This window comes from Eutrema salsugineum, unplaced genomic scaffold, assembly GCF_000478725.1.
Source record: "Eutrema salsugineum unplaced genomic scaffold, Eutsalg1_0 scaffold_1, whole genome shotgun sequence".
Classification (NCBI taxonomy): domain Eukaryota; kingdom Viridiplantae; phylum Streptophyta; class Magnoliopsida; order Brassicales; family Brassicaceae; genus Eutrema; species Eutrema salsugineum.
Window position 1 is genome coordinate 9,568,672 of NW_006256909.1, and position 27,247 is coordinate 9,595,918.

The following is a 27,247-nucleotide window of genomic DNA, read 5'->3' on the forward strand; positions in this document are numbered from 1 at the left end:
ATATATTTACTTCACCATTGCATTATTCATGCGTAAGTTTAAGCCTAAAATAATTATGGAATGATATTTTAAATGCAGAAGTCTGATATTATTAGGTTGGACTGAAGATTAACATAGTTTTAACTCAGTCAATTGGTCAGACCTTCCTTATGGAAGTTACAAGCAATAAAAACACCCATATGGTCCCAGGGCCATAGTTTTTGTAATTGTTATTGTACTTTGGTATGAAGTTGTGTTAAAATTATTTAGATGAAAAAACAAGTATGAAAACGTTTCTTAAAATGTGTAAAACAATCTGTAGAACATCATTCTTAATGAAAAGTAGGGAGTATAAATCTTTTGAATGTGATTGAAACTCCCGAATGTTTTTTTTCTATTATGAACAAGTAAAGAGATTATATATAATTAACTAAAATAAATACGTGTGTTACAAGAAAGAATCTCTATGAGGCATGTGTGAAACTCACGTGCGGTTAGCAGAAGCTCTTGCTCTGGCCACTGATCTCGTGTAGAGCTCTTCGTATTGTGTAGCCGATGATGCCCAACTGAAGTCTATACTCATCACTTTCTCCTTAAGCCTGGTCCATTTCTCTTCATCTTTCTTGTAATGATTAAATGCTCGCTCCAATGCGTAATTCAGACCCTGTTTTTAACATTTTCTTTGTTTAGCTAAACACTAAATACCCACCACCCATTTTAAGCAATCATAAGCAAAGACTGATAAAGATCGAAAGGAAGAGAGAATCGTTTCAGTTACCTGTTCGTCTGCTGTTTGAAATGTGAATCCGTTTTGAAACTGGGTTGGTATTGTATCATCATCGATGTCGAACACACTGAAAAATGATCAAACTATCAAAATGATCTTTTGATAGTTTGAAACCAATGTAATCTGACAAAATGGTCTGAAGTTTTTGGTTTTACCTGTCGTTTAACCCTCCGGTTTTTCGTGCTATTGGAATGGAGCCGTATCTCATAGCGATCATCTAATGCAAGAGAAAAGAATCCGAGAACAGAGATTAGCCAAAATGTAGTCAAATTGATGATGGTTTGGATTTTCTTCTAGAGATCATGTTTGGTACTTCTAACCTGTGTAAGTCCACAAGGCTCGAAAATTGAAGGAATGATGAACAAATCGGAAGCTGCGTATATCGAATGAGACAGAGCTTCATCGTACTTCAGTAATAACCGGACATGATCATGGGTCTTAAACTGTTGTTCAATACCTTCAAATTCCCTCTAGAAAAAAAAAATGCATCAAAGCTATAAACCATGAAACTGGAACTTAGATAGAAGATATGAAAGAGAGAAGCTAGAGAGCATACGGGTTATTACCTGAATATGCGGGACAGGGCTAGAACCAAGAAGAACAAACTGTCCACCTAACTCTAATGTTCGGTATATCGCATGTCTGATTAGATGAACTCCTTTCTGTGGTACTAATCTTGTTATACAACCAACCTATATTGAAAGAAAAGTATAAATTAACTGAATCAGTGTGCTCAAAATTTTCTCAGCATTCGCAGCAATGCATCAATAAGCACTTTCAAACGTAAAAAGTACCAGCGGTCGTCTTGACTCGGCTGAAGAAAGTCCGAGCTGCTTCCTAAGGGCATATTTGTTTTCTTCTTTCCCTTGTAGATCTTTAGCGTTGAACTGAGCTTTGAGGAAAGGGTCGGTGGCGGGATTCCATGAGTCTGTGTCAATGCCGTTAAGGATTCCAATGAATTTCTTGGAGTGGGAATTGAGTGTGGAATGGAGTCCTTTTCCTCCCTGTAAAATACATTAGACCGATTTAGTATGAAAGCTTTGGTTAATTAGCATTGAAAAATACCAAAAGGAGAATGTTCTACCTCGGGTGTTCTAACTTCTTGTGCATAAGTAGGGGACACAGTTGTTACAATATTTGAGAAAATTATAGCACCCTGGACCAATATGAGAAAGAAAGAGAGATGAATAAGAACAAAATGTCGAATTTATATGCTGATTTTGTGATCATTTACCTTAACAGGATTGACTCTATCTCCAGAAGAGTGATCCTGCATTCTGTCTGGTCTGTTTAACTGGTGAACATCAAGCCCGCAAGATCCCAATTCCGAAGCAGACGAGGTACCTTGATACTCGAAATTGTGACATGTAAAGCATATTCTTGCAGAATCTAGCCCCTTTGGAGCATACACATCCCAATAAAGCGGAGCCTGCAATAACAAAATAAAAAGTGCTTAAAATTGTATCCTAAACAAAAAGACTCATGTCACTGTTCACAAACAAAGATAAAACCGTACAACAAAAGCTGTTTGCCAATCATGACAATGTATGATGTCAGGTTTTTTGCCGGACTGAAGAAGCAACTCTAATGCAGCGCGGCTAAAATACGAGAAGCGTTTGAAATCATCTTGCTCTCCGTAAAACTGTCCTCTCCAGAAGAATTTACTCGGATGTTGAGGTTCAATGAAATGTACAGGCAACCCTGTAATTAGAAAGAAATTTTTCTTTTGATTCAAACAAAAAACACAACCACAATAAAAAAACAAAGTTTCCTCACCTTCAACAGTGCCAACCCAGATTTTGTTTTTATACAACTTCCCATCAAAATATGACTCCACAACAGTATCCAACGCCTGCGGTGAATAAAGCAAACCATCATCAAGAAGACTAGAGATTTTTAAGTCCTCTTATTCTTTATAGATTCGTCAAATTGCAACAACATTACCCTCAAGTCACGCACACGATCATATTGCATACAGTCATATTTGGGAAGAATAATCTCCACCAAATGACCTCTTCTTTGCAATGCCTTACCAAGACCTGCCACAACATCCCCCAAACCTCCCACCTACAGAAATTACATACGGAAATTAGGAATGGAGGTGACAAAAAACAAACACGAATAGCAAGAGAAATTCTTAGGGGTTTAGCTGAACATACCTTAGCTACAGGTGCCATTTCAGCTGCAATGTGAACGACATACAATCCTGGACTAGAATCAACACCATAAGAAGTAAATAAGTTATTTTTTGCCAAATTAATTGAAACTGGAAAAAGAGAAAGCACGTTCAAAGGCGTTGATTACCTTGTTGGAGATGCCACAAGCTTGAGGAATGCAGAGATAGCATCGCGTTCAGTTTTGTCTTTGACGTCAATGTACGTATCGTGAATTCTTCTATCTTTCTTCCAAACCATTTCTCTCAGTGAGTCAGCATCATCGCTTGCTATTTTCTTCTCAAGCAGCCATCCATCAACAGTTAGAAGCAAACGACTCCAATAATCCCAAGGCATATCATCGACCGGTTCATCTCTTGCTTTTCTCTTGCTTTCTTCTTTCAAACTTTCAAGTGTTTCCTGGAATTCTTTTATTGATTCTTGATATAACTGAACATACGAGAATATCTCAGCATCAGATTTCTCGAGCCGCTCCTCGAGTAATCTCACTTTATGTTGCATTAGCTCATTGTACTGTTGAATCTTTTCTGATGATTCTTTATAAACATTGGCCTCTTTAAGTGACTCCTCGATTTTATCAACCTTATCTCTGAGATCTTGATTCTGTTGTAACACTAAAACCGCTTGCTCTGCTTGTTTGGTAGCTCTATCTAACAACAGCTGTAGACTCTCTACCTTCGCCCATAGATCAGTGCATTCGGTTTTAAGTGTAGAAAGCTTCGAGACATCTTCTTGGGAAACCGATAACTTAGACTCCAAATCCTTTACAGAAAATTTCAAACCCGAGCATTCCTTTTCCAACACAACTACACGTTCATCAGTATTCTTAACGCTCTGAAGTTCTGACTTGAGCAATTCTAAATCCTTTCTCAAAGACTGATTCTCTATCTTCAATGTTTCGAGTTCTTTGCTAAGAGCTAGAATATAACCATCACTTTCTAGCGGGGAAAGCATTTCATGACGAAGCTTCTCTAACTGTTCTTCCAGAATCCCTACACGTACTTTCTCTTGAGCAGCAGTTTTAATCCTTTCATCAGTCTCAGCCAGTTTCATTTCCAAGACACTGATTTCTCCCTGCAATGCTTCTTTTTCACTTAGAATTTTGTTAAGGTCGTCAAGAGCAGTGGCCCTTGCTTGGTCAAGCCGAAGAATATCTGCCACATGAAGCCATCAGAAATTCATATATGATTTCACAATATAAGAAATAAACACACATAAACAATCTAAATGTTGGTAAAAAATTCACTTTTCTCTGCATTTCTTATCATTGTCATTAGTTCCCCATACTGTCCATCTGAAAACTGCTCGCCTCCACTTTTGTTAATGGACTGAAAAACGATTACAGAAGTTATTAAAAGAAGGCCCTTTAAGAATTGGAGAGTCAAAATATACCATTAACACAAAAAAAAATCCATACCAAAGCTTTAGCTACCTCAGGCACAGTTAATTTATTTAAGTTCTGCACATCATCATGCTCGATATCAACAGTAGCATGAACGTTCTCATCCTTCTTCTTTGCAGATTTATTTTTGGGCCGAGTAACTTCAGTTTTCTGTATATCATCTCTCTTTTCAGTATTCTCATCAGCATGATTAATATCTATGGTGGCATGAATATCATTGCCCTTTTCTGCATCCGATTTGACGCTCGAAACACTCTCTGCGGAACCATTTTCAGGTTCTGATTCCTCATCGTTGTTACTCTGAAGACTTGAGTTTATCGGTAGAATTGGTTTAGGAGAGCCTTTCTTGATTTCTTGTCTTTTATTGGAGCTGCAGATTGTCAAGACATCAGAAGATTTTTTTCTTGACATAATCATAATGTAACTAAAATGGGAACTGAATTTGAAAGGAACTTAAGCTGCAAAGAGGCTCAAATGCAACATTTTTCATCTGATTTCTAACTAAAATCAACATTTTAGTTCACAGAATCCTATCCAACTCATCCTGCAGAAAAAGGAATCTAAATGAAGATAACCATAACCAAATTCACATCTATGACCATTCACCTAAAGTCAAACTGAGGAAAAGAACAATTCAAAATGCAAAACATAAACCAAAATTTCAAAACTGGAAACCAGAGATAAGGTTAATGGTAAGAAAAACCACATCACGCAAGGTATCTAAGAGCAAAAACATCAAACTCAAAAATGCCAAGTTCGTATAAATCCGACAAAATGGTTATGTCTTGTAATCGAATTCACAGCTTATTCTCAAGACCCTAAAAAAAAAAGTACGAATAGACGGAAATACTCACTCGAAACCACGTTGTTGTCGAATCTTACAAGAAGCAGGAAGTAATCGACGCGAAGGGACACAGAAAAATCGACGAGAGCTTCCATGTTCTCTCTCGCAGGAGATTCCTGCTAATCCATGGGTCAAGAAATAGCTTGACAGCTTCGTCGTCATTGATTAGATAATTCCTAAACGAAGATAGATGCAAAGGAGGGTGCTTCAATGGAGGTTCTGTAGAAAATTATCATTTTTTTCTCAAAAAGTACTGTGTAAATATCTTCTTCAGGAGTTCTTAGTATCTTTTAGAAAAATATTAAAATAAAAAAATACATGTTCGCAGGTCCATCACTCACGTGCTTACGCCACGTGTATTCGAAGCAATATCCAAATCGAACGGTGGTAAAAAGAAGAGACACCATAACCAATGAAAATCAACCCTTAATCCTATTGATTCCGTCACCGCCGGGATTCCCCGTCGCCGGTGAGTTTTTTTTGTTTCCTTCCTCCCTTATCATCGCCGTCGCAGATCTTCTGTATCGCTTCTGAGAAATTTGTTTGCTAGTCTAATTTCCCAGTTTGATTTTGACGGTTCGTTTTGTTTTATGGTTTAATTTTGAGTCATTCCTCGTTTAGCTTTTGACGATTAAGATCTGGAATCGTTTTGGCTTGAATATTTCATTACTAGAAATCAGATTCTTTATCCTCAGTTTTGGAGTGAACTTCCTAAAGTTTACAACTTTGTGACTTCTAAAGTTCACAACTTTGTGCAGTCTATATTTGTGAATCAAAGTCACATTTGATCTAGTTCAAATTTCAATTTTTTTCAATTTACTAAGACGGAAAGATAAGATATTTTTTTGGGTATCAGAGTTTTTCTCAATTTGGGAGTCTGATTCTTTGTGTAGTTTCTATCTCCATAGTTGATTTGACTGGATTTAGAAGCTTAAGGATGGATTTTCATGTTTGAATTTCATTTTATTATTTACATTCTTTGTTCAAATGTAGTTTGGAAAGAGAAGAGGGTTATCAAGGATCATGGAGGATAACTATTGCTGCTTTTACTCGAAGATGGTCTCTAAATGCAGCATCGGTTTGGTTCTAATTAGCTTGGCGATTGTTCTAATGGTTCGTGTACTGTATGTTATATACCGGTGTGGCAAACCTCTTCCGAAAGGAGCTTCACGGTCTTTTAGTACTCTTATTGTTCTTGGCTCTGGTGAGAGGAGTTAATACAGTGTGTCTTATGCAATTTGGATACATGTGATGTGCATATCGTTGATTAGATGAAATGTCTCTATTTTTCATCAGGGGGACACACGGCAGAGATGTTGAGTCTCCTCTCTGTTTTGCGGAAGGACAGATTTGCGCCAAGGTTTTACATTGCTGCGGCTACGGATAACATGAGTCTCCAGAAAGCTCGTAGTTTTGAAGACTCTGTAGCTGAGAAGGTATAGTTAAATCCTTCATTTCAATTTCGGTTTGAGTTTTGCTGCTTCTTGCTTATGGTTGTCTTGAGCGTTAAATTTCTGTCTTAGAAAGATGCGAGTGATTAGTATCTTGTGTGGTTGATACTGCATTTTATAGCATAAAAGTGGATCATTCTTGAGCCGATTGATGAGTCCTGTTTTCTTGCTTGATTTGGCTGTGATGTAGCCTGTTGTTAAGGAAGCTTCCTCACAGTTCACGCAAATTTACCGGAGTCGAGAAGTTGGTCAGTCTTATGTGACTTCTGTTTGGACTACAATTGTTGCTATTGTTCATGCTCTGTGGCTAATGGTCCGGATCAGACCACAAGTGGTATGATCTTTCTCTGAATGCTTTCTGATTTTTTTAAAAGGCTTCTTCACAAAAAATGAATCAGGTTATTTATTAAATCCTAGTTGAACCTTTTCAGATTCTCTGCAATGGTCCTGGGACCTGTATTCCTCTATGTGTGATCGCTTTCTTGTTCAAGGTATACACACTTCAGAAATATTTTATTACTCAGTTCTTAGCTTTACTTTTTTGGATGACCTTGAATGGACCTGTGGCAAGAAAACAGAGCATGTCCTGGATTTTATTCTTAGTCATGGTCTCTCCATTTTATGTGGAATTTCCATTAAGTTCTTGTTTCATATTTTGGTTTACAGGTGCTGGGAATTAGATGGTCATCGATCTTTTATGTTGAGAGTGTAGCAAGAGTGAAAAAACTCTCATTAAGTGGATTGCTGCTGTACCATTTAAAGATAGCTGATCAGTTCTTTGTTCAATGGCCACAACTGCAAAAGAAGTACCCTCGGGCTCACTATGTTGGGTGCTTGATGTAAGCTGATTGGAACTCTCCTCGCACCTCGAATTGGTACAATAACTTAGAACTGCTAAATAGCCTACACTCTTTATATACAGGATCATTTTCGTAATACTCGTCTTTGGTTGCTATGAAATCAAGTTTTATATTATGAACTTTTGTAATCAGCTACTGGTCTGAATTTGTCCATGCCATTTCACTGAGCTTACGATGTGATTTTGGGTAATCTTTTCCAAAACTAACGCAGAGTCGTTTACTATTTAAATGAAATCTACTTCCTGTTACAACGATGCAAAAAGTTTCACGTTGAGACTTCACCTGTGTTGCATCACCAATGTATTATGTGTAGTCTTCACTGTAGGCTGCCTTGAGGCCGATAAGGAAAGTAAGTTAACTCATTCACCTTATTTCGATAGCCGACTTTACCCCTTCTGCTTCTGGTGGGTCAAAGGATTCCGTTGTTGGGATTCCATGACTTTTCTTCATGTTTTTGTCATCAAGATAGTGTTGGTAGACGTAGGATGTGAAACCCCAAATAGCTAAGATCATAGAAATCACCTTTAATCCATTCATTTTGTCATGGAAAATGATGACAGCCAGGATAGGAACCACGGGCAGTCCCAAAACGCTTATTGCATTTGAGAATAGAGAGGAAAGCTCGAAGATCAACCCCGTGCCACCGATGCTGAATACCTGCCAGATAACAGCTGTCCACACTAGGTTCATAATGTAAGATACCTTCCCTAGCTTGTAATTTTCCATTTCAGCGCTCAAATTTTTCCACTCGCTGCTAGCAAAAAGCCCCACCACGCTAACACAACTGGCCACTAGACTCACGTAGATGATCATATCCATAACTTCTGAGAAAGTTTGCTTCTTGAGGACTTTACGGAAGGCTAGCTGTTGTAGGGATAAGAGTAGGCCATACCCAGCAGACGCAGCAACAGTGCATATGAAACCTTTGACATACTCTCCTTTTGTAACTTTTGTGGAATTGGATTCCTCATTATTGAACGCAAGGAGGGTGGATGAAATAGTTAGGAGGAAAAGAGAATTCAAAATGACAGGAGTGAGTTTTTGCGAGTTGAGGAAATAAGAGAAGAAAGCGTTGAAGGCTAACTGAGATGCACAGATCAGGGAATAGGTTGAAACGGGTAGGTAAAGCAGTCCGATGGAGTATAGGTAGCAATCTGCTCCTACAAGAAGTCCAAGCACTACATAAACCAATACACGGTTCCTTGTTGAGGTTTTTTGGCCATCTCCATGAGTTGTTGTATGTGTTTTAATTGACAAGAGGTAATATGGAACTAAAACAGGAAAGCCTACGAGTTGAACTACTGTTGCTAGCCATTTGCTGTTTCCTCCATTGTCATAGTATAGTCTGCCCAGAATTGTAGCAACTGATTGGCCTGAAATAACCAAGATTGTATAGATAGTCACCCGGAGCCACCGTTTGTACGTGTTTGAGGGAGATACTTTTGTTTGCCTGCTACTGACCGAGTTTCTTTCTTCTTGAACTGTTGGATTTGGTTCTTTTCCCTGCTGAACTGGTAAGTGAGGAAAATATCGCAAAAAAAATTAGTTTATAATTTATTTTGGTATCATTTTTAACTTAATTTTATATACTGAATACTGAGATAATAAGCCTCTTTTTCTTTTCTTTTTTTGAAGATGAAAGACCAGTAAGTTCTCCACAAACTGGTTTATGCGTACTCACCGATGACTTGTAGTTCTTGATCACCCTTCATGGTGGAGGTGGAATCACCTCCTTGGAGATGGGCAAGGAGGAGCTAACGACGGTCTGAACGGATTATAAGTATCAATTCCCTTGGTTGCTAATATGCTACTGTATGATAGCTTTTTTTATATGGGTGAGATACATTACAGATATATATTAGATTAGGAATCGGTCACCGTCTACGTTTTCATTGCACTTGGCCCCACATCGAGTAAATGCCAACTATACATCTCTTCTCTTGTCATGAAGTTAATCATTGTGTTTTTCTACATGCAAAGATGCCACTATTGTTGACCAAGAAAGTTAGGCCAAGGAGGATTGTGTGACCTTCGTGCTGAATACACACAAGTTGTGTGAAGACACATCAACCATACGCATAGACATTTACAAGCTTACACGCACACACACAAGTTGTGTGGTTGTGAGACCTTCGGGCTGAATATTTTGAAAGTTCTTTATGTCTATGAGTTTCTTTGGGTTGTATCTTTCTCTTATGATGAGACATGTGGAAGTTTATTTCATCAAGATAATGATGAGGAGCTAAAAGTCTAAAACGATGGCAGCCGAAGTTCAGGCTGAATATAATGAAAGTTCTTTGTGCCTAATTAATTTCTTTGGCTTGTTCTTTGGAAGTTTATTTCATCAAGATAATGATGAGGCTAGCTAGAACGATGGCAGACGAAGTCAGAGACTTCCAACTGGTATTATTTCTGGTAACTTACATTTTGTTCAAAGCTCTGTTTCCCTCAGGATATTTGGACCTGTCTGTCTAAGTTTTCTTCCTTTTTTTTACATTATAACTGATTTGCTGTTTGTTATCTCAGGTGCATTGAAACTAAAAGCAGAATCGTGGATTGACATCTTCGGAAATTATGGCTAACTGGTCAATTTTTATCGGGTGTCACACTCACAAAATGAAAATTTCACAAAAATTGACATGGTTTTGTATTGAGGAAATGGTTTTTTATCACCCTGCTCGTATTAAACTATTCTCTTTCGAATATAAGTTTCAAATACCTGAAAATGTACATAATTTCTTATTTACTTAGAAATGAGTATTTGGCTAAATAAACTAACACAAATCTGATATATGTGCACAACTGCTCAACCCGTAATGAAAGACAGGTGTTCCATTTGCATGGACCATTAGAGAAAATTTACATAGACGGGCTTCACATCGAAGATATGCATAATTGTGTGCACAACTTTGTATGTTTGTTTATATGACCTTCAGTGCAGCCGTGTTTCATCAAGTTTGTATATCTTCCTCGACAGGGTTTGCGTGGCAAGTCTTGGACATCTTTTCGTCGAGGTAGTGCTGATAGACAAATGAAAGGAAGCCCCAGATAGCTAAAATGATGGAGAAGATCTTTGATGCTTCCATTTTATCATGGAAAACTATCACAGCTATGACTGGGACTATAGGCAATCCCACAGCAGTTATGGAATTGGAGAAGACAGAAGACGACTCAAAAATCAATCCAACAAGACCAACGGTGTAGACTTGCCAGGAAATAGCTGCGGAGGCCAAAGTCACAACATACGACACTTGCCCCAGTTTGTAGTTTCTCATCTCACTAGGCAAAGTTTTCCACTCTCCACTCGCAAAAAGTCCTATGAGAACCACACAACTTGCAACTAGAGACTGGTAAATGGCTAAGTCCATGACTGCTGAGGATGTATGCTTCTTGAAAACCTTCCTGAAGAGAAGTTGTATCAGAGATAGTAGCAATCCAATCCCAGCGGAAGCACCGATGGTGCATATGAACCCGACCACATATTGTAGTCTAGAGACATTTGATGTTTCTTGCGGCTCAGTGTTGACCACGAGGAGGGCAGAGGAAACGGTGAGGAGAAACAAAGAATTGACGATGAAAGGAGTGAACTTTTGCGAGTTAAGGAAGTAGGAGAAAAAGGCAGTGAAGGCCAGCTGTGAGGCCAAGATGAGGGAGAAAGTAGAAACTGGTAAGTAGAGTAAACCAATTGCAGACAGAGAAGCGTAGGCAGATACTAGCAGTCCAGTGCACATGTAAACTGATGCAAGGGTGGTGAAGGAAGGGGACTGATTGAAATTTGTATCTGCTGATTTTGGTTGTCTGATTTGTGAAAAGAAGCGGAAGAGAACCAGAACAGGGAAGCCAATGAGTTGTAGAAGTGTTACCACGTATGTGCTCTTCCCACCATTTTCATAGTACAATCTACCAAGAATTGTAGCAAGTGGCTGGCAGGAGAGGACAAAGATTACATAAATGGAGACACGGAGCCACCTTTTAAAGTTCCTAGTTTCAGGTAACGATGATGATTCAGTTACCTCATGATCTATTAGGTTTGCTTCTAAGTTTTGGTCACCTGAAAATATTTAACACTCATGGTTATTATATTTCCTTAGAAAAAAATTAGAGGATCTACACTACCAGGTGCTTCTTCCTTACCACTGGCATAGAGTTCTTGAGATCTGTCCATGAGGAATGAGAAGGTGAGAAAGAAAAATTGGAAGAAAGAGAATTGTCTTCTATTGATTGTTATTTGTTAGAGATGTCTTGCATTGTACACCCAAAATCTCTCTTTATACAAAACTTGGTAGTTAATTAAAAACTAAATACCCCACACAAGTTGCACAATCAAACCTGATAGAATTTTTAGTAAATTAAAAAAATAGATGATGCAGGTGATAGGCGACAGCACAGCAGTATCATAATCTAGTATGCTCTTGTTGACCTTTGACTTTGATTTTTCTGCTTCACTTGACTTGGAATTCTTGAAACCTTTGTATGGCGGCTCTAAGAAAACCTTTTTTTTTTCCTTCTCAGTATCTATTAGAAGACAAGCTCCTTATGTAACTTTTTTACATTTGAAGTAATTTTGTTGTAAGAAAGAAAACAGTTACTGTTCAAGTCGCTACGTTATTTATTTGTGGCTTCCAAGTGGTATTATTTCTGTGCCCTTGTTTTTTGTTAAAAGCACTTTTTTCCTCTAGCTGTCTCTGTTTTTTCATTGGACATGTTACGCTGGTTGCTCTAGTGTTCAGTGTTTCAGGTATATTGCGAAATGACAAAGCAGAGTAGTGCATTTAAATCTTTGTAATTTATGGCTAACTGCTCAATTCTTCTTTGGTGTCACACACACAAAAGTATAATGTCACTAAATTGACATGGTCATCTGCTACACAGTTCTATATCGGATAAAAGCTATAAAATCTGAAATGCACAAACTTTATCAGTTAGTTAAAACGGACTAGTTGGCCAAATAGAGTTACATGAGCTTTATACAGGATATATATGCGTGATCATACGCTTTGTGTGTTTGTGTGACCTTCCTCAACAGGTAGACGAGGACCTCCTACAGGATTTGTCTGGCTAGTCTTCAACTTCTTTGCATCGAGGTAGTGCTGATAAACGAATGAAATGAATCCCCATATAGCTAAAATGATGGAGAAGATCTTTGACGAGTTCATTTTATCGTGGAAAACTATCACTGCTACAACTGGAACTATAGGCGATCCCACAGCAGTTATGGAATTAGAAAACACAGAAGAAGACTCGAAGATCAATCCCACAACACCAATGGTATAGACTTGCCAGGAAATAGCTATGGAGGCCAAAGTCATAACATATGGCGCTTTCCCGAGTTTATAGTTTTCCATCTCACTTGTCAAAGTTCTCCACTCCCTGCTTGCAAATAGTCCTATGAGAACCACACAGCTTGCAACTAGAGATTGGTAGGCGACCAAGTCCATGACCGTTGAGAATGTATGCTTCTTTAAAACCTTCCTGAGGATGAGCTGTACCAGAGATAGAAGCAGTCCAATCCCAGCAGAAGCACCAATGGTACATATGATCCCAATCACATATTTAGCTCTAGAAACATTTGTTGTGCTTTGCGACTCAGTGTTGACCACAAGGAGGGCTGAGGAAATAGTAAGGAGAAACAAAGAGTTCACGATGAAAGGTGTGAACTTTTGTGAGTTTAGGAAATACGAGAAGAAGGCAGTGAAGGCTAGTTGTGAGGCCAAGATTAGGGAGAAAGTAGAAACCGGTAAGTAAAGCAACCCGAGTGAGGACATATAAGAATTAGCAGACACTAACAGACCAGTGACAATGTAAACTGATCCAAGGGTGATGGAGGAAGGAAACTGTCTGAAACTTGTAGTAGTAGTATCTGTTGCTTTAGGGGTTTTGATTTGGGAAAAGAAGCGGAAGAGGAACAGAACAGGGAAGCCGATTAGTTGGACAAGTGTTCCCATCCATGTGCTCTTCCCACCAATTTCGTAGTACAATCTTCCCAGAATTGTAGAAAGTGTTTGGCAGGAGAGGACAAAGAATACATAAATGGAGATTCGAATCCACCTCTTATAGTTCTTCTGTTGAGGTACTGACGATGATTCAATTTCCATGGGGGTATATGTTTCCTCCTGATCAGTCAGGTTTGCTTCTATATTCTGCTGAGCTGAAAACAGAGAAAAAAACCAGTCATGGTTAGAGCATATTTTATGAACAGTATCAAATGATCTGCATGTTTTCAGATGATTTTCAAAGGGATCTACACAAAGAGATGCTTCTTGCTTACCATTGACATAGATTTCTTGAGTTCTTTCCATGGCAGCTCTAAGAGAACTTCCCACAAACAGATTTTTAGTCAAGCTGTTATATAGATGGGAGCTTGAGGCAAGTGCATCATATTTTATTAAAGGTCTGCTCTTATTTACCGTTGACTCGGAATTCTTGAAACCTTTTAATTGGCGGCTCTAAGCGAACTTCCTAAACTCAACGTTGTTAAAAATAGGCTGTGTTTGGTGAAACGCTTTATTTCGTTATCTCACTCGAATCATATTGGAAGTGTACATTTGTTTTATTTTTGATTCTTGACTTTTTGGCTTAGTAATGGACTCAGAAGTCAACATAGATATAACAAGAGAGGGAGGCCTATTACACTTGGCATTAAACAAATTTTGTTGCAAGGGAAGCAAAAAGAGTTACTTTTTCCTTTTATCATGTTGCTCCTATTACACTGTTCTCTATAAGATAGAAGTTCATAGGTTATGAAATGTTATATTTTTGTGCTTCTTCTTTTTCAGGTTGAAAAAGCTCTTGCTCTTCTTCTTCTTTCTCCTGATTTACTTCTTTTGTTTTTGGTTCATCGACATAATGCTGGTAAGCATAAGAAACAAATCCCCATATGGCCAACAACATTGCAACCAACTTGATTCCACTCATCTCATCGCGGAAGAACACAACAGCAAGACAAGGAACAACAGGTAAACCAAGAGTGCCTATAACATTTGAGAAAAGCGATGAAACTTCAAGAATCAAACCCAAACTACCAATCGAAAAAGCTTGCCATGATATCGTTGCACCGAGATTTATCAGAATATAAGAGATTTTCCCAAGTTGAAACTCTTCCATTTCTGTCTTCAATATTTTCCACCCACCACTTCCAAAAAGTCCAACTACAACTACACAAGTAGCTGCCAGAGACGGGTATGTGTCCATATCTAAAATCGCCTTGAAAGTGTGTTTCTTTAGAATATTTTCAAACGCGTAATCTTGTAAAGAAAGCACCAGAGAATACCCAGCTGAGCTACCAATTGCGCAGATGTATCCAATCACATAATTGGATTTGGCAATGGACTTGGAAGAAGAAAGCTCAGGGTCAGGTTGGATGACAAGAAGTGTTGAAGATATGGTCAAGAGAACAATTGAATTGAGTATTGGAAATGTGATCTTTTGTGAGTTTAAGAAGTAGGAGAAGATTGCATTAAAAGCCAATTGTGAAGCAGAGATCAAAGAGAAAGTTGAGACAGGTAGGTAGAGTAATCCAAAAGAATATAAAGCACTTTGTCCAGCAACAAGCAAGCCAAGTCCAATATACACTAAAGACTGTTTCAAGAAGGAAGAAATAGTTTTTCTGGTTATGTCTTTAGTCTTGGAAGGCTCAGGCTTTATGTAATAATAACAAGGAAGGGTTAAAGGAAACCCAACAAGCTGAACCAAGGTCTCGAGCCATGTGCTTTTACCACCTTTTTCGTAGTAAAGTCTTCCTAAGAGAGTAGCTATTGTCTCTCCAGCTAAGAGGAGAATTACGTAGAGAGACACTTTTAACATCCATGAGTAGTTTTGACTTCTTTGTTCTGTTGAAAATTTCCCTGCATGTTCTATCATCAACACATGAAAACAAGAACATAAGTATATAAAAACAAGACCGCAAGAAGCTCTATTCCGAAATTGCTGTATTCGTTTGATTGATTCAACCTTGTAGGGACTAAACTACTTACCGCCATTGACGTGAAGACAGAGCTCTTGAGTTTCTGATTCGACTTCCATCATAGAAACCGGAGGGAGCAATATCTCATGGAACAAATAAAGATGATGAGTGCTCACTTTAAATAATTCTTTTATAATCAATTTTATTAAATTACCAACATAACTAACTCCATATATTAAATTGAATATACCAAAATATTATCATAGTATATTTAGATATGTATATGTGAACACATAAAATAGTTAATAAATCAGAAATCAAATGATAAATGTAACTGATAAAATCTTCCTCTAACCTATTTTAATAAGATTTATTAATAGTTTTACCAAAAAAATATTGATTATCATATGAAATTGATATTCTATAATGAAAAGGGAGAAGTTCATTATTAAGAAATTAAAACTCTTACTATAAATTAAATTATATAAAAAATTACGGAAATGATATTAGTATGTTTAATGATTTGTATATAAACACATACTCCCTCCGTTTCACAAAGAGTGTCGTTTTGACATTCTGCACACAAATTAAGAAAAAAGATAAAAGGTCTTTTATACCCTTATTAATTTGCAGAAAATAACTTTTGGAATTATATTTATAACTAATTTTCTGAATTTTTTTAGGTTAAAAATGGTATTTTATGTCAAAAATTACATTGGAATTCTAAAACGACATTCTTTTTGAAATAAAAAAAAAGTGTCAGAACAACACTCTTTGTGAAAACGTAGGGAATATATAAATAATGGTGGATTACAGAAAAAATAATGATCCCGTTAAGGATTGCTTTATTAATCTAATATATAAACAAATTAAAACAGTTAAACATTCAATGTCAAATGATAAATGTAATTAATAACTATCAATTTAATATAACTAAAACAAAAGTGAAGATGTTCCTCTGTTTCGTCTAGTTGTTGGGTATGCTTTGGATTGTGAAAAGCCTATAATCCATGCGCATTCTCATTCCTTTATATGTTGATAAATTATGAAATGTGTGTTTTAGATTTTTAGTTAGCTAAAGTGCTAAACTATCACGAAGCAGTTCAGAAATTAATCTAATTTCTTCAATATATCTCTGTTTTTTTCCTCTACTCATCATAATCTTATGGAAATCGGATGTGACTTTGCATTTATACAGGAATCAAAATTTTCTGTCCAAATAGAATAGATATCATTTATTCCAGGAGTGTTGCAACAGTATGTCATATAATCTTATTAGCACAAAAATAAAAAAAAAGGTAAACGGAAATCAATATCATCATCCCACAATTTTCTCCCTCGACGAGTTTTTTTTTCTTTTTTCAAGAACACTAAATCATAGTAATATCCTACTATTCTCTTCAATTATAAAACCTCATTGGGCCCTTCCGCCCTTGGGTCTTTGTCTAAGCCAGAATGATACCGTTATCTTCTTGTGGTTCTTCATCTTCTTCTTCAGGTTGAGGAATCTCTTGCTGATCTTCTTCTGGTTTTGGATCATCGACATAATGCTGGTAAGCATAAGAAACAAATCCCCAAATGGCCAAAAACATTGCTATCAACTTGATTGCACTCATCTCATCGTGGAAGAACACAACAGCAAGAACTGGAACAACAGGTAAACAAAGAGTGCTTATAACGTTTGAGAAAAGCGATGAAACTTCAAGAATCAAACCCACACTACCAATCGAACAAGCTTGCCACGATATCGTCGCACCAATAGTTATCAATAGGTAATAGCTTTTCCCAAGCCTAAACTCTTCCATTTCTGTCCTTAACATTTTCCAACCACCACTTGCAATGAGTCCAACCACAACGGCACTAGTAGCTACCAAAGACTGATATGTGACCATGTCTAAAATCGCCTTGAAAGTGTACTTCTTTAGAATCTTTTCGAACGCGTAATCTGTTAAAGAAAGCAACAGAGAATAACCAGCTGAGCTACCAATCGCGCAGATGTATCCAATCACATAATTGGACTTGGCTAATGACTTCGAAGTGGAAGATTCAGGCTCATCTTGGATGACAAGAAGTGTAGAAGATATGGTCAAGAGAACAAGTGAATTGAGTATAAATGGTGTGAACTTTTGGGAGTTTAGGAAGTAAGCAAAGACGGCATTAAACGCTAATTGCGACGCAGATATCAAAGAGAAAGTAGAAACTGGAAGGTAGAGTAATCCAAAGGAGTACAGAACACTGTGTCCAGCAGCAAGCAAGCCAAGTCCAATATACACTAAAGATAGTGTAGAAAAGAAAGAAGTTGTATTTTTGGTTATGATTTTAGACTTGGAAGGCTCAGGTTTTATGTAATAATAGCAAGGAAGGGTTAAAGGAAACCCAACAAGCTGAACCAAAGTCTCGAGCCATGTACTGTTTCCGCCTTTGTCGTAGTAAAGTCTACCCAAGAGAGTGGCTATTGTCTCTCCAGCTAATAGGAGAGTGACATAGAGAGACACTCTTAACCTCCATGAGTAGTTGTGACTTCTCTGTTCTGTTGAAAATTTTCTTGCAGGTTCTGATCAACACATGAAAACAGAACAAGGTCATATGTAAGATAAGAACACAGGAAGCGCTATACCATGGTTTGATTGATTACATTTGTATTGGTTATACTACTTACCTCCATTGACGTGAATATGGAGTTCTTGAGTTTCTGATTCTACTTCCATCATAGAAGCCGGAGGGAGCAATATCTCAGGGAACAAGTAAAGATGATGTGTCCTTGATTACTTATATAAAGGTGCATAAATTATTACTTTATAAACAATCTTGTTATTACTTATATTAAATATATAGTTACTAAAATAATAAGTTGTGTATGGATATAATCTGTGCAAGCTATTACCCGGAAATTGTTAGATGGTGCTCTTGACATGAACCATCTCCCCCAATGATTTCGCATTCCATCTTTAAACTAACCAATATTTTTCTTATGAATAATCTTTTAATTAGCCAAGATTTTTCTTTAGGATGATGCTATCGAATTATCTAACAAAAGTCTCTAACTTTATAAGAAAACGTGTCCAAAAAGACAAAACAAGGCACAGAAGTTAAATTACAAGAACAACTACATGACGATGATGATGAAAATTAGTGACATGGGGGTGGGATTTGAGTCCCAATGTATCTAGCTCTAACGTATCTACAAGAAGAAGAGACAGCTTCACTTCCTCTGTTTCTGCTCTGGTTTTCTCCAATTCCTCCACCAGAAGAAGAAAGATAGAGATGAACATTCTCTAAGAACACTTTCTTACATGGAATTCCTCTGCTACAATGTAGCTGCACAGCCACCCTCGAAGATGATGTTCCTCTTATGTTCTTGAAGTATATATCACTCAGCTTCACCTTCGACGGTACCTGCAACAAGGAAATGAACCAAAACAGTGCTCTCAGACCCATTTCAGTAACAAATCTCTAGTAAAACATTCAATGTCACTCAGATCAACGCGGTATGGTTCTTATGTTCTTGAAGTTATATGTCACTCACACTTACTCTAAAGGGTACCTGAAAAATGTAGTACTTATCACAGAATCTAAGCTGATATCACAAAATCAATGGTTAAACCGGGGCTATTGCCCGTTATATATAGAGGTAGATTAAGTCTACTTTGGTTCTTGATGTTATGTCACTCTAAAGAGAGTAACTGGAAATGTAATTATCATGACAGGGTCTAAGTACTCACAAAGGCTGATTAATTACAGTCGTTTAACATAAACTGATAATTTGTCTATAGATAACCGTTATATTTTTAGAAAATAGAGAAGTAGCTAGAGAGTTAAGTGATAAAGAAGACTTACATTTGAAGTGCAAGAAGAGAAAGGACAATAAGACTGATCAATGATGATTGGATTAGTCACATTCTTCATAACAATGTTCTGAAAAGTCATGTTGGTAGCTGCACTAAGACCAGGAGAATTAGCCCAAGTTTTGATCCTTATCCCATTCGTTGTACCGCTCATCTTGCAATCCCTCACCACCAGCCCCTTCACATCTTTCTCATTTGGATATCTTCCTAAACTCCCAACGCTTCAAACGCAAGAAAACAAAACCGTTTATAAACTCTGCAACAACAACAGTTACAAAAAAAGGCGGTTTTGATCAATTTTACCTGATACCATGTCCTGGTCCACATTTGATACTAGTGATTGTGATCTGAGAATTTCCTTGTCCTATAGAGACACAATCATCTCCAGTGGCTATATGTGAACGCGAGAAATAGACATTGGAGCTGCGTTCGATATGAATACCATCTGTATTTGGACTATCAGAAGGAGCAGTGATGTTGAGTCTTGTGCCTTTGAAGTCTCTGCACTCAACTAATGCCATGTGAAAGAACTTGCTGTTCACTGAGCTTATCCTTCTTACCACTGTTCTGTTCATCCCCACAAACTTCAAGCTCTGAAAATCAACAGCAAAAAAAAACAAAAATCAATCATTTCCTTCAAAAGGAGACAATACTTATGATCACACATTCAAACGTTTTTATCTCACTGTTGGGAGGAGTTTGCAGTTAGAATCGGTAGTACAGTTATTAAACGGCCAAGCTACGGCGCCTTGACCGTCAAATGTTCCACCTCCGGTAAGAGTTAAACCGTTGATCCATCTAAACTCAATCCAACCTCCACCTGATCTATACTTTGACAGATCAGTTGATGCCTTGAGATGACCCTAATTCAGTCACGTGTATAGCAAGGAAACATTAATGAAACACATGCCAAAAGCAGATTCAAAGAGAGAGAGATATATAGAGATTGAGGGGAGAGTTTCAAAAGAGAGATAGAATTGAGGGGAGAGTTTAATAGATTACCTTAACTCGGACAGTGAGATTGGATACGTTAGTGCAAGGACCAGAGAATCTGAGAGGACCAACAGAGAATTCACCTCTTGGGATTATAAGATCTACAGAGCTTGAAGATGATTTACATGCCTTGTCCCATGCTGCTTCAAATGCCTTATAAAACAATATCTCAATGGGATTAGCTGATTCCAGTGAGTTAACAGTGATTGGATCTATAAAATGAAAAGCAGATTACGAAGGAAAAAAAGAGAGAGAGAACCTTGGTGTGATCTCTATGGTCGTTAGCTCGAGCACCAAAACTATGGACATTAACAATAAGGACAGAGCTTTTATCAATGTTACGGACTCTGTTTCTCAAAGACAAGTTTATGTCTCCACGAAGAACAAAACTGAAAGAAGATAATGTGAAGAAGAAGAAGAGAATTAGAACTCTGAGGTAATGAAAAATCGCAGACTCCATCTTCCACTATGCTCATGAAGGTGAAGAAACTGCTTTTAGAGCTGTAGTAATTAAAACGAATCGTGACACGGAAAAAAAAAAAAAATCATTTTCTTTTTCGGGGAGTTAAAAAGTGAAAGAAACTGCCATGAACTCCTTTCCCACTACTGAAGTACTGAGAGAATTGAGAATTTACCGCGTGGGACCAGAGAAGATAAATGGGCTTAAATTGGGTTTATTTATTGGGCCCAACCCAGTTACCATTTTTTGGAAGTAAAATCAATCCACCCGATGGAAAGAGAAGCAGTGATGTCGTGAAATAGAGAGAAACCTAAAAGAGAGTTCATTCGCGCAGTGCCAATCAAAACTGAGTTTGGTCGCTGGTCACAAGCAAACAATCGCTCCTTTCTCTTCTCTTCTCTGCTGAGTGTTTCATCGCTGGTCACAAGCAAATCAAACTTAGGGTTTTTCTTTTTGGACACAATCAATGTCGAAACTTGACCTAATCAGGGAGAATCTATTCCTTGGAGATTTCTGCGCAGCAGCTGAAATTCTCAAGAATGGTAGCTCTGAAATCTCACATGTTCTAACAGTTTTACACAGCCCTTCGATTGGCAAAACGTTCGAGGAATGGCAAAACGTGAGATTAGAGTCGAAAGAAATCAAACGAGTCTACGTAGGTGATGATGATGATGATGAGTGCTTCTATTGTCATTGCGTATCTGATGAGAACCGAGAAGCTGTCTGTAAAAGATGCTTTGGCTTCACTGAGACAAAGCTCTAACGTGAGTCCCAATCAAGGGTTTTTAAAACAGTTGGAACTGTTTGAGAAGATGAACTTTAAAGTCGACCGTTCAAGCCCTATTTTCAAGCGGTTCCGTCTTAAAGCTTTAGGTTATATATATAGTCAAGATAAGAAATTCGACAGGTTAAAGCTGAGGGCAGATCCGGAGAAGAGTAATAGTGGTGGTGATACATCTACGTACCAGTGCAAGAAATGCAGGAGAGTTGTGTTGCTTCAAGAGCAAGTGATGAATCATACTCCAGGTGAGGCTGATCTAGAGTTCTCTGCCATGTTTGCAAACATGAACGGAGATGTTCAGAACAAGAATCATGGTGGCGAGCAGCAGCAGAAGCAGTGTACTTCTGTATTTGTAGAGCCGATGAGTTGGATGAATGGAGTGGAAGATGGTGTGTCGCAAGGGAAGTTGATGTGTCCTAATTGTAATGCTAGACTTGGAAGCTTTGATTGGTCGGGAAGTTATTGTAGCTACGGAAGCAAGATTGTTCCGGCGTTTCAATTTCAGTTGAGCCGCGTCGATGTTCTCACTGTCAAGGATGAAGCGAAGAAGAAGTTTAAGAAGAACAAGAAATGAGAGTCTCCAAATCTTTGGCATTGAATTTTTTTTTCTTTTAAAATATGATCAGTGCTACATAAACGTTTTGGAGCTCAATCAGATATTATTATTTTTTTGGTAAAATGGTTTAATATTAATCTTGAGCTAAATATAATATAAAGGGCAACCTTGCAGAGAAACATCAGAAAGGCTAGTTTCTGGTCTGTTGTGGAGCAGTGTCGTGATTCATGAAATTGGAAAAATCTGTTGAAATTAAGAAATCTTGTAGAGAGGTTTGTGAAATGCTCATTAGGGAATGGTCTTGTGGCGCGTTTTAGGTATGATTCTTGGACTCTTTTAGGCCCTCTTAACAAGCTGTTGGGGGATGAGGGACTACTATAGAAATCTACGTAGTCCTATATATATGCAACTGTGGCTGAAGCAAGTGAAGAAATGGTTGGATTGAAACTTTCGGATCCTCGTTCAGATGGAGCTATTGCTCTGCATATGCATTTGACAACCATTAAACAGCCAAGGTATTCTCAGCGAAAAGACTCTTACTCATGGACAGTTGAATCTTGGATCATCCTCAGTACGGGTTGTTGGTGGTACGCTCCGCTCCCTGGTCCGGACCGGTTAGAGACCGAGACCGACCCAATTGACTCTGATTTACGATGGTCTTAGCCGAAGTGGGCCTGACCTGACAGCGCGGCGCATTAGAGAGAGGCCCAACGACGAGAGGCGGTGAGAGCTGAACGAGAAGCCCTAGAACGTCTCCTCGTTTGTGTACTATAAATAATAGAATTGTTACTGTAGAAGGGATCTTTTTCGGACCCGGAGAATAGAGACCTGAACATTGTATTGAGTTCGCTGAGAATCCTCCGAACTGAACAAACTGTAACTGAGAACTTAATAAAATCTTATCAACTTAAGATCTTTCGAACTCAAATTACCGGACCGACCTCGAATAGTTGAATATAGCAATCAACAATTGGCGCCCACCGTGGGGCCGGTTCGGTAATCGGCCAGGACGATATGACAAGTGATGATAGACAACCGACCTCAGTCCAGGTCGGAAGTCAGATGACCTGTGCAGATGGAATCACCCAGGACGGAGGACCTGCCGGCCAGGTCGGAGGGCCTATGGAGGAATGCGAGCGCATCCCCGTACAACCCCAATCGGAAGCGCAACAAATCAGGACGGAGCCGAGCTCAAGCGACGGGGCGCACCAGACCTCACCAATCCGAGCTTAAGCTACCTTCGATCCAACTGCGCTTATGAACGCCTTCGCCGCACAGATGCAAGAGTTGGTCAGAAGCAACGACGCGAAGTTCGCAACCCTCACCGCACAGATCTCCAGCCTACAGCAAGAGAGTCCGATCAGAAGACGGAACCTCATTAGTGACTTCCAAGAGGAGCGAGACCCGCAATGCACAGCGGCACGGTTAGTAGCTCAGCAGTACCAGCAGACAGAGAGCCCATCTCAGCACGTGCGAGCTCAACCAACAGCACGCGACCTGGAGATTGAGCGGATGCAGGCTCAATTGCGAGAGATCAGTTCAAAGTTTCACCAAGCCACCAGCTCGGCACCCAAAATCGACCGTGTAATCCATGAAGCACAGAAAACACCGTTCACTTCCCGAATCACCAACGTCCCCGTCCCAAACTTAGAAAAGTTTAAGCTACGATCGTACGAGGGGAACTCCGATCCAAGGCATTTCCTTACCTCGTTCGGTATCGTAATTAACCGACTGAAGTTTACCTCGGCCGAACAGAAGGACGCGATTCAATGCCAGTTGTTCGTCGAACACCTCGAAGGCATTGCTCTAGACTGGTTCTCAAGATTGGAGGCCGACTCCATCGACAACTACAATGAACTCTCGACGAAGTTCGCAAAGCATTTCTCGATGTTTATCGGACAGAAAACTCGTAACTCCGAGCTGTGGGAGATATCACAGGGCGAGAATGAGTCGCTCCGAGACTTCATGGCACGTTTCAAGCAGATCGTAGCACACTGCACAGTGGACGATGAAGCCGCTCTCGAGGCTTTGTATCAGAAAACGTGGTATAAATCCCCCTTTCACAAAGAGCTTCGCAGGAACAGACCGCTCACCCTCGAGGACGCGCTCCATAAGTCAAACATCTTCATCGCGGAAGAAGAAGAAGAAGCCGCCAAGGATCGGCAGTATTCAACCCTAAAGTCAGGCCAAACGCCAACCCCCAAAGAGAGCTCAGAAACGAAGGTCCAGCCCGGGAAACCGCGCAGAGTAGTAAACCAAGCAGGACCGTCGAACCAGAGGACAGGACGACCTCCAAAATCTTGGAACACATGGCACAAGGACGACGATACGCCACTGAGTGAGCGTTTTTGCGAGTATCACGAGCGATATGGGCATAGCACGGAGGAATGCTGACATTTGAGGCATTTCTTACTTCAACAGTTCCGCAAGGGCGAGATCGACACCGCGGATTTGCCTAAACCGGGACCTTGGCGGCCGAACCCGCGACCAAACAAACCTGGCAATCAAGAAGCTGCCAAGGCAACCGACTCCGATGACGAACAGGTCGCTCCCCCTAAACGAGACCGCGAAGCACCTAATAGAGAGGCGAACGTGCCCAAAACCAGGAAGAAGGTCAATATGATCATGGGAGCCCTTGAATCATGCAACTACTCTGTCCGAGCCCTCAAAGAATACAGTCGGCAAGCGTCGAGTTCACAACCCCAGACAACGGTCACAACCGTACCACTGTTATTCACCGAAGCCGACCTGCGGGGAGTGCACATGCCTCACAATGATTGCCTCGTCGTCGAACTCCAGCTCGGAGATGTCGAAGTAAGCAGAATCTTAATCGACACAGGGAGCTCGGTAAACGTCATATTCAAAGAAACATTAAAGAATATGGATTTTCCGGACTCCGAGATCAAGCCCTACATGGAATCATTGACCGGGTTCACCGGAGAGAAAACAAGAACAGTAGGAACAGTGAAGATACCCATCTACGTCGGCGGGGCGGCTCGAATGATCAAATTCTTGGTCCTCAACAAACCGGCGATATACAATGCGATTTTGGGAACGCCCTGGCTGTTCGACATGAAGGCCGTCGCTTCAACGTTCCATCAATGCGTCAAGTTCCCGACCCCGTCAGGGATTTTCACACTCAAAGGAAGCCAGTGCAAATTAAGCATGGCACGGACATGCGTCATAAGCCCCTTTCAGGACGGTCGTACGGCCGCAGAAAGCCAGTTCGGTCCACCCAAGCAGAGCCAGGTCGACCAAGTCGGCATTGACCCAACAGATCCAACGAAATGTGTCGGCGTAGGGGCCGAGCTGGACAACAGTATCCGAGAAGCACTCATCAGTTTCCTCCAGAGAAACGTTTCCACGTTCGCATGGAATATCAGCGACATGCCCGGAATCAATCCCGACATCACTTGCCACGAGCTAAACATCGATCCCACATGTAAACCTATCAAACAGAAGAGACGCAAGCTCGGACCCGAGAAGGCACGAGCAGTAAATGATGAGGTCGAAAAGTTACTCAAGGCCGGTTCGGTCACAGAGGTTCGATACCCGGACTGGCTAGCAAACCCGGTAGTCGTGAAGAAAAAGAATGGAAAGTGGAGGATCTGCGTCGATTTTACCGACCTGAACAAAGCTTGTCCCAAAGATAGCTTCCCACTGCCACACATTGATCGGTTGGTAGAGGCAACTGCAGGCAATGAACTGTTGTCTTTCATGGATGCCTTTTCGGGGTATAACCAAATCCTAATGCATCCGGATGATCGGGAAAAGACTTCGTTCATTACTGATCGAGGGATCTACTGCCATAAGGTCATGCCGTTCAGCCTCAAGAACGCGGGCGCCACCTATCAAAGACTCGTGAACCGCATGTTCGCCAGTCAGCTCGGAAAAACGATGAAAGTATACATCGACGACATGCTGGTTAAATCCCTGCACGCTAAGGACCATATATCGCACCTATCAACGTGTTTCGACATTCTGAACGAGTACGGGATGAAACTCAACCCCGCTAAGTGCACTTTCGGCGTGACAGCAGGCAAATTCCTGGGTTACATCGTCACCGAGCGCGGCATCAAGGCTAACCCAAAGCAGATATCCGCAGTTCTAGACCTACCTTCTCCGACTTCAAAAAGGGAAGTGCAAAAACTCACAGGCCGAATCGCCGCCTTGAACAGATTTATCTCCAGGTCGACGGATAAATGCCTGCCTTTCTACCAGTTGTTACGAGGTAACAAGCATCATACCTGGAGCGCTGAGTGCGAAGACGCCTTCAAGCAGCTGAAAACGTATCTCTCAACCCCCCCCCATTCTAGCTAAGCCCGAGCACGGCGAGACGCTCTTCTTATACATCGCTATCTCGACATCGGCAGTTAGCAGTGTTCTAGTTCGCGAGGATAGGGGAGAACAGCGTCCAATATTCTATGTCATCAAATCGCTAAGTGACGCCGAGGTCAGGTATCCGACCTTAGAAAAATTGGCGCTTGCAGTGGTAGTTTCTGCTCGGAAACGTCGGCCATATATCCAGTCTCATTCAATTACGGTCTTGACCGACCAGCAACTCCGAACCATTCTACATAGTCCAAGCCAATCAGGTCGCCTCGCGAAGTGGGCCGTCGAACTAAGTGAATACGACATAGAGTACAAGAATCGAAACAGCACGAAATCCTAGGTACTCGCCGATTTTCTGATCGAACTTCCCAAAGAGTTCGTCGTCAAACAGCCGCCTCGCGAACTATGGATTCTGCGTGTCGACGGATCGTCATCTCACCGGGGATCAGGAGTCGGAATCCGCCTCAAGTCCCCTAACGGCGAGATCCTCGAACAGTCGTTCCGCCTCGAGTTTCCAGCAACTAACAACGAGTCTGAGTACGAAGCCCTACTTGCCGGGCTGCGATTGGCTGTCGAGCTCGGCGTACGACATCTTCACGCTTTCTGCGATTCGCAGCTCGTCGCAAGTCAGTTAAGTGGAGAATACACGACCAAGAACGAACGAATGGACGCATACCTAACAGCGACTAAGGTACTCATCGCTAAGTTTGAGACGTTCGAACTCACGAAAATCCCTCGCGGCGAGAACTCGTCCGCCGACGCATTAGCCGCCCTGGCATCCAGTTCTGACCCGCATATGAAGAGAAGGATCCCGGTCAAAAGTATCTCAGAACCAAGTATCCAAACCGCGCTGAAATGTAATGTTGCTACTCGCCGACGG

General features: G+C 40.2%; 8 protein-coding genes and 1 pseudogene across 9 annotated transcripts; 2 read left to right on the top strand and 7 right to left on the bottom strand.

Annotated features, from left to right (window-relative positions):
• Positions 1 to 292: 292 nt before the first annotated feature.
• On the bottom strand, positions 293 to 5,418 carry LOC18031112 (probable starch synthase 4, chloroplastic/amyloplastic). Its single transcript, XM_006414069.2, has 16 exons — positions 5,197 to 5,418; positions 4,358 to 4,712; positions 4,187 to 4,268; positions 3,071 to 4,094; positions 2,926 to 2,977; positions 2,711 to 2,833; positions 2,543 to 2,618; positions 2,283 to 2,467; positions 2,001 to 2,195; positions 1,851 to 1,922; positions 1,561 to 1,770; positions 1,333 to 1,458; positions 1,087 to 1,236; positions 922 to 983; positions 758 to 833; positions 293 to 643 (listed from the first exon to the last, which is right to left on the bottom strand). Exons 1-16 carry the CDS (start codon positions 5,346 to 5,348, stop codon positions 464 to 466), a joined length of 3,120 nt encoding a protein of 1,039 aa, XP_006414132.1. The 5' UTR covers positions 5,349 to 5,418; the 3' UTR covers positions 293 to 463.
• A 159-nt stretch (positions 5,419 to 5,577) lies between these two features.
• Positions 5,578 to 7,716, top strand: LOC18031113 (UDP-N-acetylglucosamine transferase subunit ALG14 homolog). 2 transcript variants are annotated; one of them, XM_006414070.2, is made up of 6 exons: positions 5,578 to 5,655; positions 6,180 to 6,390; positions 6,483 to 6,622; positions 6,828 to 6,971; positions 7,069 to 7,128; positions 7,304 to 7,716. In XM_006414070.2, the coding sequence occupies exons 2-6, from the start codon at positions 6,210 to 6,212 to the stop codon at positions 7,478 to 7,480; spliced, it is 702 nt and encodes a 233-aa protein (XP_006414133.1). In that variant the 5' UTR covers positions 5,578 to 5,655; positions 6,180 to 6,209; the 3' UTR covers positions 7,481 to 7,716. The 2 variants fall into 2 exon arrangements, with proteins under 2 accessions (XP_006414133.1, XP_024005477.1); XM_024149709.1 differs by having other exon boundaries at positions 5,653 to 5,762.
• Positions 7,717 to 7,733: 17 nt separating this feature from the next.
• LOC18031114 (probable purine permease 10) lies at positions 7,734 to 9,244 on the bottom strand. Its single transcript, XM_006414071.2, has 2 exons — positions 9,179 to 9,244; positions 7,734 to 9,008 (listed from the first exon to the last, which is right to left on the bottom strand). The coding sequence occupies exons 1-2, from the start codon at positions 9,207 to 9,209 to the stop codon at positions 7,861 to 7,863; spliced, it is 1,179 nt and encodes a 392-aa protein (XP_006414134.1). The 5' UTR covers positions 9,210 to 9,244; the 3' UTR covers positions 7,734 to 7,860.
• A 934-nt stretch (positions 9,245 to 10,178) lies between these two features.
• LOC18031115 (probable purine permease 22) lies at positions 10,179 to 11,782 on the bottom strand. The gene is made up of 2 exons (XM_006414072.2): positions 11,632 to 11,782; positions 10,179 to 11,548 (listed from the first exon to the last, which is right to left on the bottom strand). Exons 1-2 carry the CDS (start codon positions 11,660 to 11,662, stop codon positions 10,449 to 10,451), a joined length of 1,131 nt encoding a protein of 376 aa, XP_006414135.1. The 5' UTR covers positions 11,663 to 11,782; the 3' UTR covers positions 10,179 to 10,448.
• A 551-nt stretch (positions 11,783 to 12,333) lies between these two features.
• LOC18030971 (probable purine permease 8) lies at positions 12,334 to 13,947 on the bottom strand. The gene is made up of 2 exons (XM_006414073.2): positions 13,766 to 13,947; positions 12,334 to 13,645 (listed from the first exon to the last, which is right to left on the bottom strand). Exons 1-2 carry the CDS (start codon positions 13,794 to 13,796, stop codon positions 12,486 to 12,488), a joined length of 1,191 nt encoding a protein of 396 aa, XP_006414136.1. The 5' UTR covers positions 13,797 to 13,947; the 3' UTR covers positions 12,334 to 12,485.
• A 288-nt stretch (positions 13,948 to 14,235) lies between these two features.
• LOC18030972 (probable purine permease 6) lies at positions 14,236 to 15,522 on the bottom strand. Its single transcript, XM_006414074.1, has 2 exons — positions 15,471 to 15,522; positions 14,236 to 15,350 (listed from the first exon to the last, which is right to left on the bottom strand). Exons 1-2 carry the CDS (start codon positions 15,520 to 15,522, stop codon positions 14,236 to 14,238), a joined length of 1,167 nt encoding a protein of 388 aa, XP_006414137.1.
• Positions 15,523 to 16,845: 1,323 nt separating this feature from the next.
• Positions 16,846 to 18,111, bottom strand: LOC18030973 (probable purine permease 6). The gene is made up of 2 exons (XM_006414075.2): positions 18,060 to 18,111; positions 16,846 to 17,954 (listed from the first exon to the last, which is right to left on the bottom strand). Exons 1-2 carry the CDS (start codon positions 18,109 to 18,111, stop codon positions 16,846 to 16,848), a joined length of 1,161 nt encoding a protein of 386 aa, XP_006414138.1.
• A 418-nt stretch (positions 18,112 to 18,529) lies between these two features.
• LOC18030974 (exopolygalacturonase) lies at positions 18,530 to 20,698 on the bottom strand. The gene is made up of 6 exons (XM_024148991.1): positions 20,498 to 20,698; positions 20,248 to 20,391; positions 19,932 to 20,108; positions 19,549 to 19,838; positions 19,238 to 19,466; positions 18,530 to 18,796 (listed from the first exon to the last, which is right to left on the bottom strand). The coding sequence occupies exons 1-6, from the start codon at positions 20,696 to 20,698 to the stop codon at positions 18,530 to 18,532; spliced, it is 1,308 nt and encodes a 435-aa protein (XP_024004759.1).
• A 466-nt stretch (positions 20,699 to 21,164) lies between these two features.
• Positions 21,165 to 22,053, top strand: LOC18030975 (annotated as a pseudogene).
• The last annotated feature ends 5,194 nt before the right edge of the window (positions 22,054 to 27,247 follow it).

Bases quoted from the DNA above. Each gene is read 5' to 3' on its own strand.
- LOC18031114 (XM_006414071.2), bottom strand. From the start codon at position 9,209: ATGAAGGGTGATCAAGAACTACAAGTCATCG. The intron at 9,009-9,178 runs GTGAGTACGCAT...CTCACTTACCAG, and splicing joins TCAAGAACTACAAGTCATCG to TTCAGCAGGGAAAAGAACCA.
- LOC18031112 (XM_006414069.2), bottom strand. From the start codon at position 5,348: ATGACGACGAAGCTGTCAAGCTATTTCTTGACCCATGGATTAGCAGGA. The intron at 2,619-2,710 runs GTAATGTTGTTG...TATTCACCGCAG, and splicing joins ATCGTGTGCGTGACTTGAGG to GCGTTGGATACTGTTGTGGA. The intron at 1,459-1,560 runs GTACTTTTTACG...CTTTCAATATAG, and splicing joins CCGAGTCAAGACGACCGCTG to GTTGGTTGTATAACAAGATT.
- LOC18031113 (XM_006414070.2), top strand. From the start codon at position 6,210: ATGGAGGATAACTATTGCTGCTTTTACTCGAAGATGGTCTCTAAATGC. The intron at 6,391-6,482 runs GTGAGAGGAGTT...ATTTTTCATCAG, and splicing joins TCTTATTGTTCTTGGCTCTG to GGGGACACACGGCAGAGATG. The intron at 7,129-7,303 runs GTATACACACTT...TTTGGTTTACAG, and splicing joins TGATCGCTTTCTTGTTCAAG to GTGCTGGGAATTAGATGGTC.
- LOC18030974 (XM_024148991.1), bottom strand. From the start codon at position 20,698: ATGGAGTCTGCGATTTTTCATTACCTCAGAGTTCTAATTCTCTTCTTC. The intron at 20,109-20,247 runs GTAATCTATTAA...TGACTGAATTAG, and splicing joins ATCTCACTGTCCGAGTTAAG to GGTCATCTCAAGGCATCAAC. The intron at 19,467-19,548 runs GTAAAATTGATC...TTGCGTTTGAAG, and splicing joins GGACCAGGACATGGTATCAG to CGTTGGGAGTTTAGGAAGAT.
- LOC18030971 (XM_006414073.2), bottom strand. From the start codon at position 13,796: ATGGAAAGAACTCAAGAAATCTATGTCAATG. The intron at 13,646-13,765 runs GTAAGCAAGAAG...CTCTGTTTTCAG, and splicing joins TCAAGAAATCTATGTCAATG to CTCAGCAGAATATAGAAGCA.
- LOC18030973 (XM_006414075.2), bottom strand. From the start codon at position 18,111: ATGATGGAAGTAGAATCAGAAACTCAAGAACTCCATATTCACGTCAAT. The intron at 17,955-18,059 runs GTAAGTAGTATA...TGTGTTGATCAG, and splicing joins CCATATTCACGTCAATGGAG to AACCTGCAAGAAAATTTTCA.
- LOC18030972 (XM_006414074.1), bottom strand. From the start codon at position 15,522: ATGATGGAAGTCGAATCAGAAACTCAAGAGCTCTGTCTTCACGTCAAT. The intron at 15,351-15,470 runs GTAAGTAGTTTA...TGTTGATGATAG, and splicing joins CTGTCTTCACGTCAATGGCG to AACATGCAGGGAAATTTTCA.
- LOC18031115 (XM_006414072.2), bottom strand. From the start codon at position 11,662: ATGGACAGATCTCAAGAACTCTATGCCAGTG. The intron at 11,549-11,631 runs GTAAGGAAGAAG...AAATATTTTCAG, and splicing joins TCAAGAACTCTATGCCAGTG to GTGACCAAAACTTAGAAGCA.